Source organism: Mugil cephalus, chromosome 13 (assembly GCF_022458985.1).
Source record: "Mugil cephalus isolate CIBA_MC_2020 chromosome 13, CIBA_Mcephalus_1.1, whole genome shotgun sequence".
NCBI classification, from domain to species: domain Eukaryota; kingdom Metazoa; phylum Chordata; class Actinopteri; order Mugiliformes; family Mugilidae; genus Mugil; species Mugil cephalus.
Window position 1 is genome coordinate 11,201,153 of NC_061782.1, and position 18,353 is coordinate 11,219,505.

At 41.5% G+C, this 18,353-nt stretch overlaps 1 protein-coding gene across 2 annotated transcripts in view; it reads left to right on the forward strand.

The window, feature by feature from the left end:
* The window catches only part of slc35f3b (solute carrier family 35 member F3b), a 51,052-nt gene that overhangs the window by 11,717 nt on the left and 20,982 nt on the right, over positions 1-18,353 (forward strand). The window contains exon 1 of one of the 2 annotated variants that reach the window (XM_047603557.1): positions 17,848-18,111. The exons of the other annotated variant lie outside the window; for it this stretch is intronic. Within the exon in view, the coding sequence (XP_047459513.1) occupies positions 18,036-18,111 (76 nt within the window). The 5' untranslated portion in view covers positions 17,848-18,035. Of the gene's footprint in view, positions 1-17,847; positions 18,112-18,353 lie in introns of those variants that run through there. 2 annotated transcript variants of the gene reach the window in all.

The following is an 18,353-nucleotide window of genomic DNA, read 5'->3' on the forward strand; positions in this document are numbered from 1 at the left end:
TTACCACACTGGCAGCTTGTTAGAGCTGCAGCTATTAACATTTTACAGGCGGCAAGGGATCAAATGCTTATGTGTATTGTTGAAAGGGTTGCATTTACTGACTGACCCTCAGAGAATAATTACATTTTAGAGCGTTTTAGAGTTTTCTAGCTTATTGCTTTAAACCTGCCGGACTACTATCAGGGCACAGCTGATTGTGGAACAGTTAGCTGGTGAACACAAGAGCTGCAAAAGAGTCGGATATATCCTTTGGGTGTCTGTGAAGGTTCTCAGTCATCCAGGTCATGGTAATCCAAAAAAAGCAAATTAATGTTCTTACACCACATAAACGTAAAGGCCTAGGAAATAAATGATATACAGGTAAATAATAACGTAAATAAATGAACTGCCACTGCACGCCGACATGGATTATAGGCAGTAAAAACACATCCAGAAATAATATTACAAAATGGGATATCAGTTTCTTGTGCCAGCCGATGACTTGTTAGTCTAAAGGTCATATCAGGGATTCCTGAACAACCACACAGCGGCACCTTATTACTTTACAGCCACAATACCCCGTAGAATATGCCACAAGATCAAGAGCAAATAGAAGCAAACATAAGTCAGTGTGAGCAGTTTAAACAATGACTAAGAATAGTACGTACAGCCACTGTTTCTGCAGGGTTGGCTCTCTCTTCTAATCAACTGCATTGAGTCATGTTGACCAAAGGTTTACATTAAATGTAGTGACTCATTTTTCAATAGGTCACTGAGGTTTAACATTGTCCCCATGTGCAAACGCTGCTGGAACAAATTCCCTAAACGTTCCCGGAGGCTTGTTTTTTCGCTGATTGCGGCTGTTCTATGCCGAGGCTTATGTTTTCGTGAGTGAAAGTTGTCATTATCTCCGACTGTATTTGCCGTAAATTGTGCAGACTTTCGGCCAGCGTTCCGCGGTGGATGATTACAAGCTTTGCTGGAATATGAAACCAGAAAAATCGCTTGCCTGAAGTGGTCATTTGAGTCACAAATAACCTCCAGGACAATGAAGACGTTTTCAGCCCTCGAATGTAATGTAAATTGCAATTTGTTTTGACAACAGTACAGGTTTAATGAATAAATTCAAACAATGGTGCATTTAAAATGCCCAACAATGCAGCCAATGACATTGACCCACTCATTTTTATCAAACCAGCCATTACTTTTACATACGGTCCAGATACAAGACATTGCTGGTAAGATGCAAAAAGCCACAGTTGCACATATTGTCCCCTTCAGCAGCCCTCTTTTGTATTCACGATTGTTTGCTTTTTTGTGGTGTATCATTTTTTCAAAGATCCTACAAAAAAAGATCAACTGTAGATTGAAGCTGCTGCAAGTGCAGTTTGATTTTCCGCAGGGCTCCTCCTTGATTTTCCTCTGTCATTATCTGCTTTTCATCCCTGCACAGTCGTGCAGCACCTGCTCAAATCGCCTTCTTTTTCTTCTCGCTGTTTGTCCGTTTATATTTGCCTGACAGCCATTTCTTACATGTGTGACTGAATTTTTCCAACAGCTGCAACCCGGTTGATCAAATCATCGGCTACATACAGCGCTCGTTTTCCTTTGTCTCGTTTGGCTCTACTTTTTCGTTTTCAAGGTGACAGCAGGTAGCGACGTGGAAAAATAAGTGTTTGGCAGTTTTTTTAACACCACTGCAGCAACGATCAACTGAGCTCAGCATGCGGCACTTGAGGTTAAGTTGGAGTGGGTTTTCTCTGGGAAGCAAACCAAAGCAGCCATGCATGACGCGTGAGGAATAGTTTTGGTAAACGGCCACATTTGGTCCAGTATTTACTTTATTTAGGATAATTTAAGGATTTATCACCTTGGGCTGGATCTGGCATTGATATACCGTTAATGCCAGGCCTTGTCTTTAAAGTTACAGCATAGAACTTATGCATCCCCCTTCTGGCAGTGAATGGAATAACACAAATATCCCCTATGACAGAGGTTTTTTTTTAGCTTAACTATGTTTGCAAGTCAAAATGATCAAATAAACCACATGTATATGTATATATGTGCATGTTGGCACGTGTGCATATTGGCACACCTTGCATAACTCCACGAACCCTTATGGCACAATATAATTCAATATTTTCATTTAATTTATGGCCACTAATCTTACTCTGCACTCCCACTCAGACTGGTCGCTTGTCAGTCTCTCATTGTATTGTACTTCAACCAAGTGTCAAATGTCACAGTGAGGACAGATGATAGACTAACCTCTAAAACATTTTTGTTAAATGGACACACAACAGGTCGATCACGATCGACAAATTGGGCATCCTTGTGCGGTGTGCAGGCCCTCGGTCTGTTTTATCTTTTCAGGAACATGAATACTTGTTTGCATTCACAATCATTCATTTCTTTTTTTTTCTAATCCTTCCTCTGAGTTGTTTTATTTCATCTGTTGTAATATTTGGGTGATGGGCTTTGGGCTCTGAACTTTGTGACTAACCAATAACAGTGCAGTGCAGTCTACACCCTACACACGCTACCCTGGTTCATATATTAATCTGTAATGCTTTCACTATGAATGAGCCAGTGTCAGTTGTCATGTAGGCCTCCCCTGAGACTAAGGCTGACAGAACTTTATTCAGCCCCTTTCTAATTAGCTCCCCATGCCATGTTCAATGTTTAATGTCTGAATCAGTCTCAAAGGACAGAAGTGCCTCCCTCTTTTGGGGAAAAAATGATTTTTGCCTTGGTCTATCCATGTGGTTCAGACACTCATTTTGCCACATTTGCAACTGTGGTGCACTGTGTGTTACCAGACAGATTTACCTACATTTGCCTGATCAGTTACATCAATCAATCAATCAAATTTATTTATAAAGAGGTTGACCAAGGTGCTGTACTATAAACATGTGTACATGTCTGGTAAGGGGTTGACTTTAAGCGACATTTGTTTAGTTTGAACAGTCCATCATTTCAGCTTTAAATATGGGAAAGAGTTTGAGGTGGCGCAGCCTGAGGCAAACCTGCAGGGAAGAAACAGCCTCTGAAATGCTGGTGTTGAGGTTGCCAAGTTTCTCTCAACAAGGGTAAATCCTTACATTGTGCATCATTCTGCAGATGCCTCGTCGTTCTACCTGGTAAAAGCCTGGGATTAAAGTAATGAGTTGACGTTCAGGGAAAATATTCAACTATACATTTATATACAGCACAGACATGAGTTTATATTAATCTTTGCATCCAACTCTCAGGAAGAGAACGAATAAGTACTTCACAAAAATATCAAACTGTCTCTTTAAGTGTTTTCTGGTGGGATACTTACAGTACACCAAACAGATAAATCTATTTCTCGGTGATAGAGACCTGAAGTGTGTGCGAGCTGTGGCAGGGCGGCTAATTGGTGTGTCTGCACGGGAAAAATGATCGCTGCTGAAAGTTTGACAGCGGATTTCCTTTGTCTAAAATTGTTCAAAGAGGAATGGGACTCATTGAACGCCTCATGCACATCAACTTTAATCATCTTCTCAAAGTTATATTTAGTTTTAAACGGGGCAGCTACACGGAGATTTAATAACTGTAGATGGAAATTTGGACTACAGCAGGCTAAAAGTTGTCACCAGCTTAAATCATGAGGAAGGAAGTGGTAAATTGAATCAATCGCTCATTCCACCTCGTAGATTATTGGTGCGCTTGCGGGAGGATCACTAAGGACTGAGTCTAAGCGGTTTGATTTTCTGTGGAATCCAAAAGCGATAAGCAAACACGCTTCTTAAATATTGAATAACAGCCTCGTGTAAACATGGAGAACTCCCCAGATGATAAGTTCTTCTGATGTGCTTTTAAAGTGCTTTAATGCACAGTTCATTATTACGAACTGTTTAAGATGATGAGCAGGATATGACTTAAGAGAGACTTCTTACAAAAGACTTTAACTTTATTAAGTTGTTGAAGTTTATCATGCTCTGATGATACCTTCACTCACAGGTCTGGTACAGAAATCGGTAATAAACTATCACTATGTACGGTGAAGGTTTGATTTTCTCAGAGGCCAAATCACTCTAAAATAATTTTTTACGTCTGTCCAATCCCTTTAATCATGATTACTAGTTCTTTTCTGTCTGAAAACCTAATCAGGTGTTTAATCTTTAAAATGTCAGAGAACAGCAGAAGGAAAATGCCTGTTTCACCTCATAAGGTCACACCTTACCAGCTCCATGGCTCTGAACTTGCAAGCTGAAGCAAATATAAAGTTCAGCTCATTCACACTGCAACGTATGGTTTAGTGACAGTGTATTGCCTAATTAAATGCAAAGCCAAGGTGAGGTGGATGGGACTGTGGAAGGTTTTGCAGATGTTACTGGCGCTAGATGAAATGTGATATTTCATAAAATATTAGGTTTAGCGACTAGGTCCAGTAAACAGGTTGTGTTCATGCAAGAATAAGTGCCTCGTTCCTGTCAGTTCAAGGAGAATGCAGGAGTCCTGAGGCCTTTGTGTCATCTCAAAGGAGTTGCTCCTTCCTTCCAGAAGAGAGATAACTTACTTGTTGCCTGGTACCCTGACGTGTAGTGAAGATAACCCGCCATTGTGTATAAACCCTGTTTCTTTTTTCTGTTTGTGGAGCTCTGCTCCCATAACCTTGTATTGTGTGAGATCCCGTGCACTGTTGGAGCAAAGAAACGCTCATTTAAAGATCCTCATTGCAAGAATGGTGATTTCTTTTTCCACCGCACAAAATGTCAGGAGACATTTTTACAGCTACTGATGATTCAATCTGAAATGTCATGGCTGGCTGCGTGATTCTGGCCCTTAAATATCCCCTGTTCTACTAAAAAAAATGTCACTGTAGAAATTTTAAGTCAGACATTTTTTATAGTTGTAGCAAGTTGCTGCCATTACTAAAACCGTAGGACTAGACTGAAACCTGCTGAGTGATTGATTACCATGACTCCTTACCTGCTGTTAAGTCTTGCTCCTGACATACACTTCTGCTGTAATGAGACACTCTTGTGCTATATATAAGCAACTTCAGTGATTAATTGTTAACTGTTAGCACAACATTGCTTAGTACTTAGCCTTATTAGCCCGTGTGTGGACCAGCCAGTGTTTCCAGTAAGCTACTGTTCACCAGCTTGTGTGAAAGGCTATATACTGTACTGCCGCTCTATATGGAAGGTCTTGACTATAATCTGCAACCATGGGGTATTAATGAGACGTGCATAATGTTTCGAAGGATGGGAACCGGTTCAATGGCAGCAGGTTTGAAATGACATGGACGACTGTCTATTTGATTGATGATCATGTAACTGATGGTAAAATGATTTGTGATTATTTTTCTTTCACTCGGTATATTAGTAATTTTATTCATACCTGACTGTTCTACTTTAAAAAAAAAATGCTGCTTTTCTTTTTTTTTTTCTCGTAGAGCCTAACATTAGGATTTAATTTAAGTATTAAATCAAGAGGTCGGTGATGGGGCTGTAGTCAGTTCTATGAGAGCAGCGATAGCTGAGGGAGCGAGTCTTCCCCATGCATGTCACTATAAGTTATTATTATAACCCCCAGCCCCCAGCGCACAAACTATTCAACGTTGGGTCAGGAAATCAGCCAATTAAGGGAGCAGTGGATGCGGATGAGAGCAGACAACCAATGGGGGGAGTGCAGAAGGAGCCAGGAAGGCTTGATCCTCCTCTCCCCGCCCCAGGGAACTGACTGGTCCACCTCCCTCGGCCCACTACATGCACGGAGCATTTAATCACAGTGCTTACTCAAATCAAGCCAATGCACAGGCCTCCACGTACTTAATATGGAGTCACTGCACACTTTAAGGAAAGTCTGAAACTCTGACAAATTAGTTCATGACTTCAAACTTGTGTTTGCTATATTTTGTTAGTTTAGAAATTAGGATAATTTACTAGAGAGGGGCACAGTGTTCATAAGATTATTTTATATCTTGATGCAAATGGTGCAAAATCACCACATATAATGAGGAGGCTTCCCTACAGCAACCTTCACTGGAATAAGGATTTGACTTACTTTTGGAAACTCCATCACCAGCTCATACAGAAAGCAAGAACTCCCCATAACAAGCACACAAAGCTGAACGTTTACAGCTTTGGGAACACGAGGGCATCAAGTTCTATTTTCGTCCCATGCTGACTGCTCACTATATGCCTGGGTGCTCTCACTGTTAGCGGCCCGGGCTGAGGAGTGTACATGGAGGTGGGAAAAGAATGAATTTTGCACTACTGACAGCGCGCACACCTGCTGGCCTTTTGAAGGGTCTCCAAACACCTGCTGCTGCAGTGGACGGGAAAGATGGGTCCGCTAAGTTGTCAGATACCAGTTTGATCGGTGTTGAAAGCAGTACCTGGCATCCAATCTGCAAACTTCAAAGACAAAAACAGATCAGAAGCTTAATGACGGTGTGAATATACATCCCCTGTTTTACATTCACTATTCAACAAAAAACATTCTCTTCCAGAGAGACGTGTATGCAGCTGCAACCGCCATCTGTATTTAAGTGCTGGTTTCTTTCCCGGTGTTTTCAATCTATTCCCTTTGCTTTGAATTATTTACCACGAACGGCAGAGTCCTATGACCAATTTCCGTGAGTCTGCCAGGCTCAATTATGTTGAAGCAAAATGATTCGAATCACCAAATCTCCGTATAATTGAGGCGTAGAGTCTCAGGTGTATTATTTTACAGTTATTCGCCGCTCTCATTTGTTCTCAGGATGTTCTGTTGGCAGTCTCCATGGCACCACCTGCAACAAAGATGGAGAGAATATTTGTATCTTTTATTTAAGGTCCCAGGTCACAGGTTTTGGGAGATAGTAACAGGCTTCAACAGGTCCTCCATTTCCAGGCGCAGGCTCAGATAAAGTTCTTTTTTATTTGTTATGCTGGGTTGAGCTGGCAGTTAAAGGTCTGAACCCCTGTTTGTCCAGGGGCGTTGAAGCAAAAATAAATAACTCCTCACTCTGTCTTTTAAATCCGCAGTAACATAGTAGCTGTTAAGAGCTTAAGCAGAGAGAAGGAAAAATAAAACGCCTCGCCTCAGGGACCAATAAAACTATAACAGAAATTCAAGGAAGAAAACAAATAAATTCACTTCTCTCATATCTGTTCATGCAACCGTTTGTGTTAATTAACTTTCTTTTTTAATTGTCTGCATGTAAAATGGCTTGCGCCAGGCAATGCAGAAGTACTTTAAAACGGCCTCTTCTATTGTGATATATTCAAACATGAGAATGTTTTTTAACAATAGACCCCCCCGCCATCTCCCCTCTCCCCCACAAAAGCACAATTGTTCTGACAATAATTCAGACTTATACCAATCAGCCACAACATTAACACCACTGACACGAGATCTTGTGATAACACAGTGTTCTTTCGGGAAAGTTTTGGATCTGGCATTCATGTGGTTGTTACTTAGACATGTACCACCCACCTACACCAGACCAGACACCCCCACCCCATATCAATGACACTCCTTGATGGCAGCAGCCAGGACAAAAAAAACAAGAAAAACCTCCAAATTCACTAGATCCCAAACTGATCAAGTATCCACGGGATTATCCACAGAGGCCCCTCCCCTCAACCCATAGGACCAAAAGGCCCCCACTAACAACATCCTGTTACCAGACACCACAGGACACCCTCAGAAGGACCATCGTCCATCGTCCGACGAGTCACCACTGTTTTGGAGGCACAAGAGAGACCTACACTATATTAGGAAGGTGGTCATAATGTTATGCTTGATCGGTGTTATAGAGCTCCCTTTTTGTGCGTACAAACCGAAAATATTACTATCACTTTAAAAACCTGCCCAATAACTACATGTGTATTAATCCGCAGCTGAAAATAGTTCCTAATAGAAGCAATATTTTTTTTACCAACTATGAAAGGATTAATTATAACTATAGCGTCAAGCTGTTTTTCTACCAGTACATCTGCAGTATTACACATGATTTGCCGTTTTTACTAAATGTTAAATGCTTCTAAAATAACCCCCTTTTTATCAGTATTTCTGTTTGTTTTTAAAGCATAAAATAAAAATGCTCCTCAACATGCCTCCATTTTTGGTAACCCCACAAACGCGGCCAATACAACAGCTGCCACTGCTTTTTCAGGTCACTCTGGGCTCTCCGCAGAGTTTTGTTTTCACACTGTGAAGGATGTCCTAAAATAAAAACACCGGTGAGTTTGCAGACAATGCCCCCAGAATGAATAAGAAAAAATAATATGCAGTTGATGAGTTGTTTTTTTTTCTCTGTGTATGTGGGTCACTTCATCACTTTTCATTACTGCTAGTCTACTTTCTTCTTTACTACTGGGCTGTGATGTGACTTCATGGTCAGTTTTTTCCACTCCATAAGCAGGTGTCACATGTTTGTCAGAACATGTGGTCACAGTGCCCCCCACAGGCACAATAGGCTCTCTGCAGTGTGAGGACAGTGTGAAGACAATATATACCTTTTATTTCCATATGTTTTTTATATACTAATGTTAATAACATACACAGTGTTTTATTATATATAATGTACTATTGGTAAGACTTGTGTGTTTAAACATGACATATCATTAGCAAGAACAAAATGCACCTTCCGAAAACTTTGTAAAAACGGTGTGATAATGGAATAAAAAGTTTGTATAACGTAGTATTTCTGAGGTCTGTGCCCACACTGTTCAGGCTCAGCCATTAGCGTGATATAAATGCAAATGACTGGGAGAAGCTTTTGGAACTGCTGCCCCATAATTATAGCAATTGAGAACGATTTGAATAGCATTACGCACTGCAGTCCAGCGAAGAGCAGCTCCAACGAAAACAGCTGGAAGACTTCTCTGAATGTTAAAAAGGTAAAAGAAAAGTTAAACATTAAAAACCTGGGTGCAAAATGGAGCAAAGTAAACATTTTACTGCATATACAAAATTTAAAAGTATTTTGGCTGAACTGTGCAAGAAATCTCGACAAAGAATAATGGTACTGTTGCTTGACAACAGAGGGAGCCACTGTCATGCACTGGATAGAAAATCTCTTTATCTGTAGACGTGCAGGCTGTATTCATTGGGAAACCTCTTTGTCTCCTACTCTAACGATACCGATGCTGTGTGCAAAAACACCCCAATGTGTTTTGTAAATCTAAAAAAAAAAAAGTAGCATATTTCATAGCTTCACAAAGAATACCAGAAATTAAATTAGAGTAATTTATTTATTTTAAACTCTAAAGTATATTGAGATGGTGGCCTCATTTTACAATATAGCCGAGCTAATACAACAAGAGAAAAAACAAACAGAGGACACAACCATACAACATATGTGAAAATGGGGTTTCAAACATTAAAAAAAAGTAAAATAATAAGGCCATTTCAATAAATTATTGTTTAACTATTAAGAACTACCATGAAATGAAAACTTGCATCTTAATTCTGACCCTGTGCTCTCATCTTCTGTCCTCATTATCATAAATGCCTCATATTCTGTGTTTGTGGTTTAACCTGAGGTGTTTCACAAGGTTTGTTGTGTTGCCACAACTCAATAGTTTAGTTACTTTCCACTGTGTTACTACATTAGCTTGAATGACCGAAAGTATCGATATTTTGTTTTGAGAATCAATTTTAGAGCATAAAGACCTGGTACTGGAAGTACCGACATTTCAGCATCGATCTGTGTTAAATATCTTCCATATGGAACAAGTACTTTCTAGGTCAAGTAGTGGGGCAACCTCCAAACCATTGTACACTACTCCAGAAATACCAAGAAGGAGCTGGTTAGAAAAGCTTTTAAACTAAGGGTTGGCATTTTCATTGCCAGAAAACGTAGGATTAAACTGGATAGTAAAAGTGGCTTTAAAGGAGTATACAATGTGCCAGTGCCCCTGAGCACAGAAGAGATTATAGAGTAGTTGTAAAATAGCCATTGCAATTGCTCCTAAGGGCTCACAGAAGTATTGTGCCCATAATGTTGGGATAATTACACCTGAAGCAACAGATGGCATTGGACTGATCTGTGCTGGGTCTCTCCAGACCTTTCACTGAGCTCATCTAACCTGTATGATTGAGCCATCACAGAATAAAAATGGAGTGCTTACAAATTCTGTCTGCATTAATGCCAGTCATATTTATTCAGCACGTAAAAAAAAAGAAAGCATATATGGACAAGTAGTTCCCAGTTTGCCCTTCCTATAAAGGTGTCAAGTGCAATTTATACCCCTCCTGATGGGCATCAATATCAGGTACAACTTGTCCTCCAGTACTGGATGAGAAAGCCTCTGGGCCTTCAAACACACCTGCAGCACTAATGAAAATTTTACACGTCCCACGAGGTGGCCCTGAAACAGCCGTAATTGGAAGGGAGGACTGTGCCGTCCAGTGCCGATTCCTCTGGCGGGGTGTAAATTTAATGGAGATTCTCTCTTCCCGATTAAGTGTGTGCCACCCCGGGGTGGAGAGCGATTATAAGTGCTATCACTGGGTATTGAAGCTTTGCGACTTTTAATAGATGCAGCAGGGCTTCGGTAGCCGCTGCGGTAATTAAGAGGAAGTCCCACATTTTAAAGTTGCAGCCTTTCCAACTTTCCACCGGAACAGTGGTGCGTATTGAGTGGAAGGAGGCCATGAGCCCTCTGAACCGTGTGCTCCTCTCATGAAGTGTTCATGTGCTCATGCACAGTGTTCATTTGTGCTCGTGTGAGGCTGCATGCTGTCTGGAAGAATCATTGAACATTCAATATGGAAGCAAATAAGATGAATTAGAATTCATAATCGATTACTTGTCTTTGTCATTTTTGAAGCCAAAAAAAGATATTCAGATATGTAGAGCTAGGAGAGTAATTCAGTTTCAGCAAAGATTTCTGTAGCTGCCAGTGAGTGATTCAGCCAAAGAACTAAACTACTGGAGGCTAATCTTGTATTCAACACACCCTCAAACAAAGACATAAGACAGTTTGTGTTGGGATGACTTTGTGCATTCAAAAGCTGAATTATGTTGAGGCCTTGGATTGGATTAGCCTAATAGTATTTATGCTGACATAAAATATTCATGCTGCTCTTGTGCTGCCGAAAAGAAGAGATATATCACAGCCCCAAGCCCGAGGGTTATCGATCACCAGATAAGGGATTTGCGAAAGCTTACTGAAGATCATTTTAAGGATGTGCATAATAACTTTTATGTATCTAAATGTGCTTAATATCAATATGGCTGCAGTTGTAACTTAATCTATGACAGCACAGGTTTCTATCATAAAGATCAGTTTGTTTACTACTACGTGACTACACAGTGTTACTTAAAATGGGGAAAGTGTTTTTGGCAACTGTCCCCCACCCCCATGGGACCCCACCAAGGCCATTAATCCAATAAACTGCTGCTGTACCTTGACAGCTGCTGGCCTCCACAGATGAGCTGTGAAGATGTATGGGGCCCAGGAAGAGAGAAAGTTAATTTGACTTGACCTTTCTGGTCCTCGAAACAAGCTGTTATTTAGGACCGCCACACGCCGCCCCCCCCTCCCCTTCTCCTGTCACAGCCCCTGGGAGTTATCATTGAGTAGCCAGACAGACACCTTCGGTTTCGTAATGAGTCTTTCTCTACCTGCTTCCCATGCTAAGCAGGGGCCCAGGAGCGGTCAACAGAAGAAGAAGAAGAAGAAGAAGAAGAAGAAGAAGAAGAAGAAGAAGAAGAAGAAGAGATGCTTCGGGGAGGATGAAAACTTATTTTGTTTTTTGAGAGAACACAAACAGAAAAATGTTGATTAGTTAACAGCAAACACTGTCGGCATTTGACGTTAATATTTATGAGTGCACTATTAATATTAATAGAAACATTAATATAAATGGACCTGTTTTATTTTGTGTGTCCAAAGCGTCATCTGCTTAGCTCAGGCTTCAGAACTTGATTATGTTTTCTCATAAAACAGGAACCTAAAAAGTCCCTTTGCATTTTTCTATCGCTGGAGTTGTACTTCTGCGTGAAGTGGGGAAAGAAGTCTTTGAAACGCCAGTAATACCCAGGACATGGAACAAATTTATTTTAGCTAATATTAGGAAATACAAAGTTGCTTCATATACGGCATCAACCAACATCATTTATATCATCAGGACGATAGCATCTGTGAAATCTTTGCACAAAGGTGAGCTAAATGCTAATGCTAACACCTTCACCCGGATGTTTCCATAGTCACCATGTTAGTTCAACATACAGTCGAAATCATACACCTCAGCCAAATAATACCAGTTTTAACAACTTCTGAGTTAGTTATTCCAAGTCAAGACTCGGTATTAGCTAGCTAGGATCTCAGCTTTATTTTAAGAGTGTGAAAAGTCAGAATAGTAAAACATCTCATTCAGAGTGGGTCAGAAGTGTACAAACGCTTAGCTGGCAGTTAAATTGTTGATCGTGGGTCAAGGCCTTGCACAAATTTATTACTCTGAATTGCAGGAATTTTAGCCCATTCCTCCTGAAAGTATTGCTGTAACAGGATGGTGGGATACCTTGGTGCCGCACGCTTTTTGAAGTCACCACTTTTATGATGACCATTGCAATAAATACCTTGACTTTTTTGTGCTGAATACATTTTGCAATAATTTTGGAAGTATGCGTGTGTTGCTTAACCTTTGGAGACACATTGCACTGAAGACATGATGCTGCCACCCCCATGCATCCCCTTTTTTCCATTAAACATATTGATGGACATCATGGCCGAACAGTTACTAATTTACTAATTTGTACATTAGTTTTGCAGCAATGAAGAGTTAAGTGATCCAAATCGTCTGTCTGAATTTGTGGACTCACTGAATGTACCAAAATACCTCTTATCCCTAAAACCCTTAATGGCATAGCCGCACTTTAACAAGCTCTTTGTCCAGACAGTGATGGAAATACAACAATATGCTGTATGTCCATCCTGCCTAAGGTCATCCATGCATAAGTCACTTTAAATGTCAATGTGATGATTAATTTCTGTGTTAACGTGAGTACTCAGTGAATCAGTCCATTTTTTTTTTTTTTTTTTGTCTAATGTCTGACTCACAGGCAAATTGCATCATGAATTACACCACCTTGCTTTATGTGCAGACGTGCTCTGCTCTCGTGCTGCCTCTGGGATTTGCTTTAAATTCAGCAGCGAGGAGGGCTCAAATTAAGCAGATGCTGCTGGTGTTAGACAAGCAATTGATTTGTCTTAAATCAGGATTATCTGTGTCAACGGACAGGCAAATGCCGGTAACAGATCTATTGAACTTTTGGCAAAGGTGCAACTACAATTGTCCAGACAGGCTTTACCAAACAACTGACACATTTAGATCAGACAGCAGGAAATCATTTACTCCTGCAAACACCTTTAAGCTGTCCAAGCCAGTCATCTTTCATGACTGAGAGCCCTCTGCCGTCAGATTTGCAGCCTTAATCACTATACATTATCAATATATATAGATTTTTTTAGACCACCTTATTAACTTCCTCAACATCTGTCTCTTTAAAGCGTCACTTAATATCGATAGATATCATGTTGTTGTTGTTTCATCCCAAGGTCATTATTAAAGCCAAATATTTATTAGAATTCTCAAAAGAAAGGGAAAGGTGTTTCCGTGTTTGTACGTCGGCTGAAACATCACCTGGTGTTGGATGGAGCGGTTAAATACTGCTTGACCTGGAAAATGGTTATTGTAGCCTCCTTTATTATTCAGCATGAATAAACAAATGAAAGAAACTCTTTGGAGCGCACTAGCACACGCCAGCGTACATGCAAGAATAATCTCGTTCTGGTTCGGCTTCTCTCTGTGTCAGGATTGCTGATGCAGGAGCCTCAAAGGATTTAGCTTTTCTACACTTCATTATTGCTCCTACACACTCTTGCCTATACGGTGTGCGAATGTGTGTTCGAGAGAGAGTTGTCATGCGGTGCCTCGGAGCATAGACCGGTTTGATCCTCCTCCGTTCTCGCAGATAAAAGTCTATGAGTCACTGACTGGGATCTTTTAATGATCTCACCCGCTCCACCTTTTTCCACCTCCCTGTCATTTCTGTCAATAATAGCAGGTGCACTCTTTCCAAATTTTCATGTTCTTACCATACTAAGCTGCTGAAGTCTCACAGCATTAGTTCCTAAAGACAGCTGGCAGCTGCAGAGCCAGAATGGGACTCTGTGGAGTTTTACTTCATGACACACAACAATATAATTCATACGAGACGTGTTTATAATGTTTATCCATCAAACATCCTGTGCTGCACTTTTAGTTCATCCACTGTGAGTTCTTGCACTTCATCCATTAGCTCCCATCCGCTGCCCTTGACGTTTTCCATTATGAAACCCAAACACAAGAGGAGAAGGAAGTGGTGGAAAATATGGGTCTCGTGGATTTTGGTTACTGAGGGATGTCAGAATGGGTCTGGGCAGAGTGTTTTTAGAGCTCCCTGTCCTAGTTAGGCAGGATAGGGGATTCTTACTGGAGTGTGAGGTAGAGTCTAAGCAGTGAATTATTCAGTGCAGCTTCCACCGGGCATGCTCGCACACATTTTACACGTATGTGCAGCAGCTGAAAAATGCATACATGAATGCCTTTAAATATATTAAAGTAGGGTCGCGGATGTGGTCTCAGATCAATACTGAGGAGTTTAATTTGGATCACCGACAGCTATCTCTGCTAGCCTCTGAGGTATAATCTATTTGTGCATAATGACTCTGCAGGAATACAACACACATGTGGAATGACACAATGAAGACACGCTCAGGCACAATTCCAGTTGAACAGCTGCTACCACGGGGCGTTGGACAGCTCTCAGTTTAAGATTTTAGTCAGCCTTCAAAATCGATTTGTGCTGCAGAAACAAAGGCGTAAAAAGTAAATGTCACAGGACACTCAGCTGTGTTTTCGGCACCTCTCACTCGCCTCAAGGGAGAGCCTGAAACTCTTCTTCTTCAATGTTTCCACACGTACCACAGGAATTTGAGCTGTAATTGCTTTGACAAAGTCACAGACTAGACAGGAGAAGCAATGTCACATTTCTATCAGTGGCCTAGGTCACTATAGAACCACATTCCTAACCATAACACAGACTACTACTGTATAACATCTAACTGCTGAGTTCTGTTCATGACAGTACAGTTTTGACAGGCATTTATCTGATATGTCAGACTGAAATAAGTGCAAATGCTAACCTCCTCAAATGGATCTGATCTGATAAGCCGTGGCACAACCGATCCACGTCAGACGCTGAAGTGTATCTGCAGAGATTAGCATCAACTTAAACAATGTGATCTTAGCTGAAATGCTTTCAGTGGATGCAATAAGGAAAAGCTCTAGGACAGTATTCTGTGTTGACATTTAATATTTATTTCATTTTTATTGATCCTCGATGGGGAAATTTTACTCCTCGTCTGACCCATTTATGTGTTTGCACAGCGGTGAGCAGGCCCGGAGCAACGGGGCTGCCACTTTTGCTATGTCTGGGGAGCATGGGAGGCTTGGTGCTGTCTCAGAACATAGATAAAGGAGTAGGCAAATGGTCTTATATTTGTATAGTGATTTTCAACAGTTTGGTACTCAAAGCAATTTATCCATTCATACAGGCACAGGAAGCAACTCCGGGTTCAGTGTCTTGCCTAAGGAACCAAGCAATCCAAGTGCTAACTACCGAGCCACATCTGCCATGACCTTATGCTCCCAAAGCTGCTTCTCTAACCACTTATCCACAGCTCCCTTCGGAATCACTTTGAAAACTGAATTGCTTCGGTGCCCTTGCGTGTCAGTCCAACACAGTTTCGACTAAACTGAAAATTCAAGCCACTTGCATGTTCCTATTCGTCCCATTTGCTAAGGACAAACATTTACAGTTGAAACCAGAAGTTTACATACTCTGTGTAAAAAGACACATAAGTCTTTTTTTTCTCACTGTCTGAGGTTAAATCAGACTAAACTTCTCCTGTTTTAGGTCAGTTAGGATTAACACAATTATTGTTATTTGCCACAATAATAATAAGAGAGAATATTTCATTTTTTTTTTGTTTTTTTTTACTATTTTCTTTTGAAGTCAGAAGTTTACATGCGTTTCCTTAGTATTTGGCAGCTTCACAAGCTTCTCGCAATAGAATACTGGTCCATTCCTCCTGACAGAACTGATGTACAACTGAGTCAGGGCTGTACGCCACCTCGCTCGCACACGCTTTTTCAGATATACATTTTAACTACCCATACATTTTCTATGGGATTTCTACAGGTTTTGCGATGGCCACTCCAAAACATTGATTTTATTGTCCTTAAGCCACTTTTTAAGTATTACTTAGGGACATTATCCAGCTGGAATTTGAATTTGTGCCACAGCTTTAGCTTCCTGGATGATGTTTTGAGATGTTGCTTTCTCATGATGCCGTCTGTTTTATGAAGTGTACCAGTTTCTCCTGTGGAAAAACAGCTCCACAACATGATGCTACCACCACCATACTTCACAGTTGAGATGATATTCTCAGGCTTACAAGATAAGAGGTTAATTCGCTTTAACTGTGGGCCATAGGCATGTCTAGCCCATTTTTAGGGCTAAACTGTGTCCCAGCACCCCTAAAAATAGAGGTTGCATCCCTTCCATATTTGGACTATCCGAATGTGGGCGGAGTAAAGCTCACTGACATGGCGACCGCTAGCCCCGGCCACTTCAGGTTTCATTTTCAAGGTTCAGAATCCAGTGGGTGATATCATGATGGGTTTCTCCATAGTATATTCAGTATATACAATGGTTTCCAGTTGCAGTTCCACTCCCTCTTGCTCCCTGTGAATGCCCTTAAACCCCAGCTCATTTTCAGCGTGAAAAAATTACTGGGAGATTTTTTATAAAGCATGTAAACACAGCCAGGAGGAGGCACAGAAGTCAGATGTTCCCTAATAACACTTGAATTACAATATGCTAACAGTCTGTTATTAAATTTTGACAAAATAATGCCAAAAATAAATTACATACCCTGCCTTTAAGTAGGAGTTTTCTGATGTTTTTTCTCTCTCTGGCAAACTAACTAGTGCAGTTTGTCAATCAACCACTGTCCACAGTTCATGTTAAAGCTGTTGTGCTGTCGTTAAGCTTTTGGTAGGAATATGTGTTCATGTTAAAGCCAAGGTGTAAGTCTAATACTGCCTGTGAGCTTAACACACTTGGCTGAGAAGGACCACGGACCAAGGCAGACTCCTCTAACACCTAGCTGTGATGTCCATTGAGAAGGAGGTGATTGAGAGAGTCAAGAACAAAAAAGTAATTGACACATTTGCCTCTTTCAAGGTGAGGCAGAAGACTGGAGTCTGCAGGGTCTGTTCAGTCTTAACAGAGACAAGGGACAGAATGATGTTGCCTCTTAGGCAGGGGTTTCTATCTTTATTGAACTTCACATCTTAAGTGTTAAGTTTGGGTGGGTGGGGGTGCTCAGGATCCCTGGGATCCCTGTTGTGGATGATCCTCTAAAAAAAAAAATAATTAAAAAAAAAAACGTGATTAGTTCCTGTCTTCAGTTTATCAGCTTAACTCCCCCACACCACTCTCCAACCTCGAACATATTATATCTGCCACACACTCGAGAGTTTACGCACGCCTTCGGGTCAGCGCTCACTCCCACTCAGGGCTTCCTTTGACCCAGAGGGTCCACGGACGACGTGCGGTGCGGGGTGGGGCGTCTGGGAATACAGGACGCGGGGATGGTGGGTGGTGGGACGTGCCTGCGAGACCGATTCGTCCGTGACGTTGGCGAAATGCAGCAATTCCCAAACTGAAGCCTACGTGATAGAGAGAGAGAGAGAGAGAGGAGAGAGAGAAAGAGAGAGAGAGGGAGAGAGAGAGCGCACAGCCAGGACGCAGAAGATTTGGGGCGGGAAGGCAAGTGGAGTAAGGGGGTGGGGGGATACGGCAGAGGCAGAATAAAATTATCAACAGGGAGTCGGATGGATGCGAGGGGACGGGGAGCAGGAGACCGGCTCTAGATACACCCAGGGTCCCGTCTAGAGGTCTGGTGTCTGCACCAAATCAGCTTCAGGGATGTAGTCGAAGCGGTTTGGAGCTCTGCCCGTCCGAGCTCATCATCATGAAGAAACACTCTGCACGGGTTGCCCCGCTGTCCGCCTGCAACAGTCCGGTGCTCACCCTCACCAAAGTGGAAGGTAGGTAGTAAGGGAGAGTTCCCGTGAACAGGGACAACTGGGTCTCCGCTGTTTCTGCCTGTTCGTCCGATGCAGACTTCAGCTGGAACAATTCTCAGAGGGTTTCTCACGACTCTCTTTCGAGACTCATTTTTGACGCGCATCAACTTTGAGAAAAAAAATTAAATAAGGGTATCAATCAGGCACGCAATTTAAAATCTTTGATGCCATATTTGTACATCTGTGAGCATCCTAATAATTCT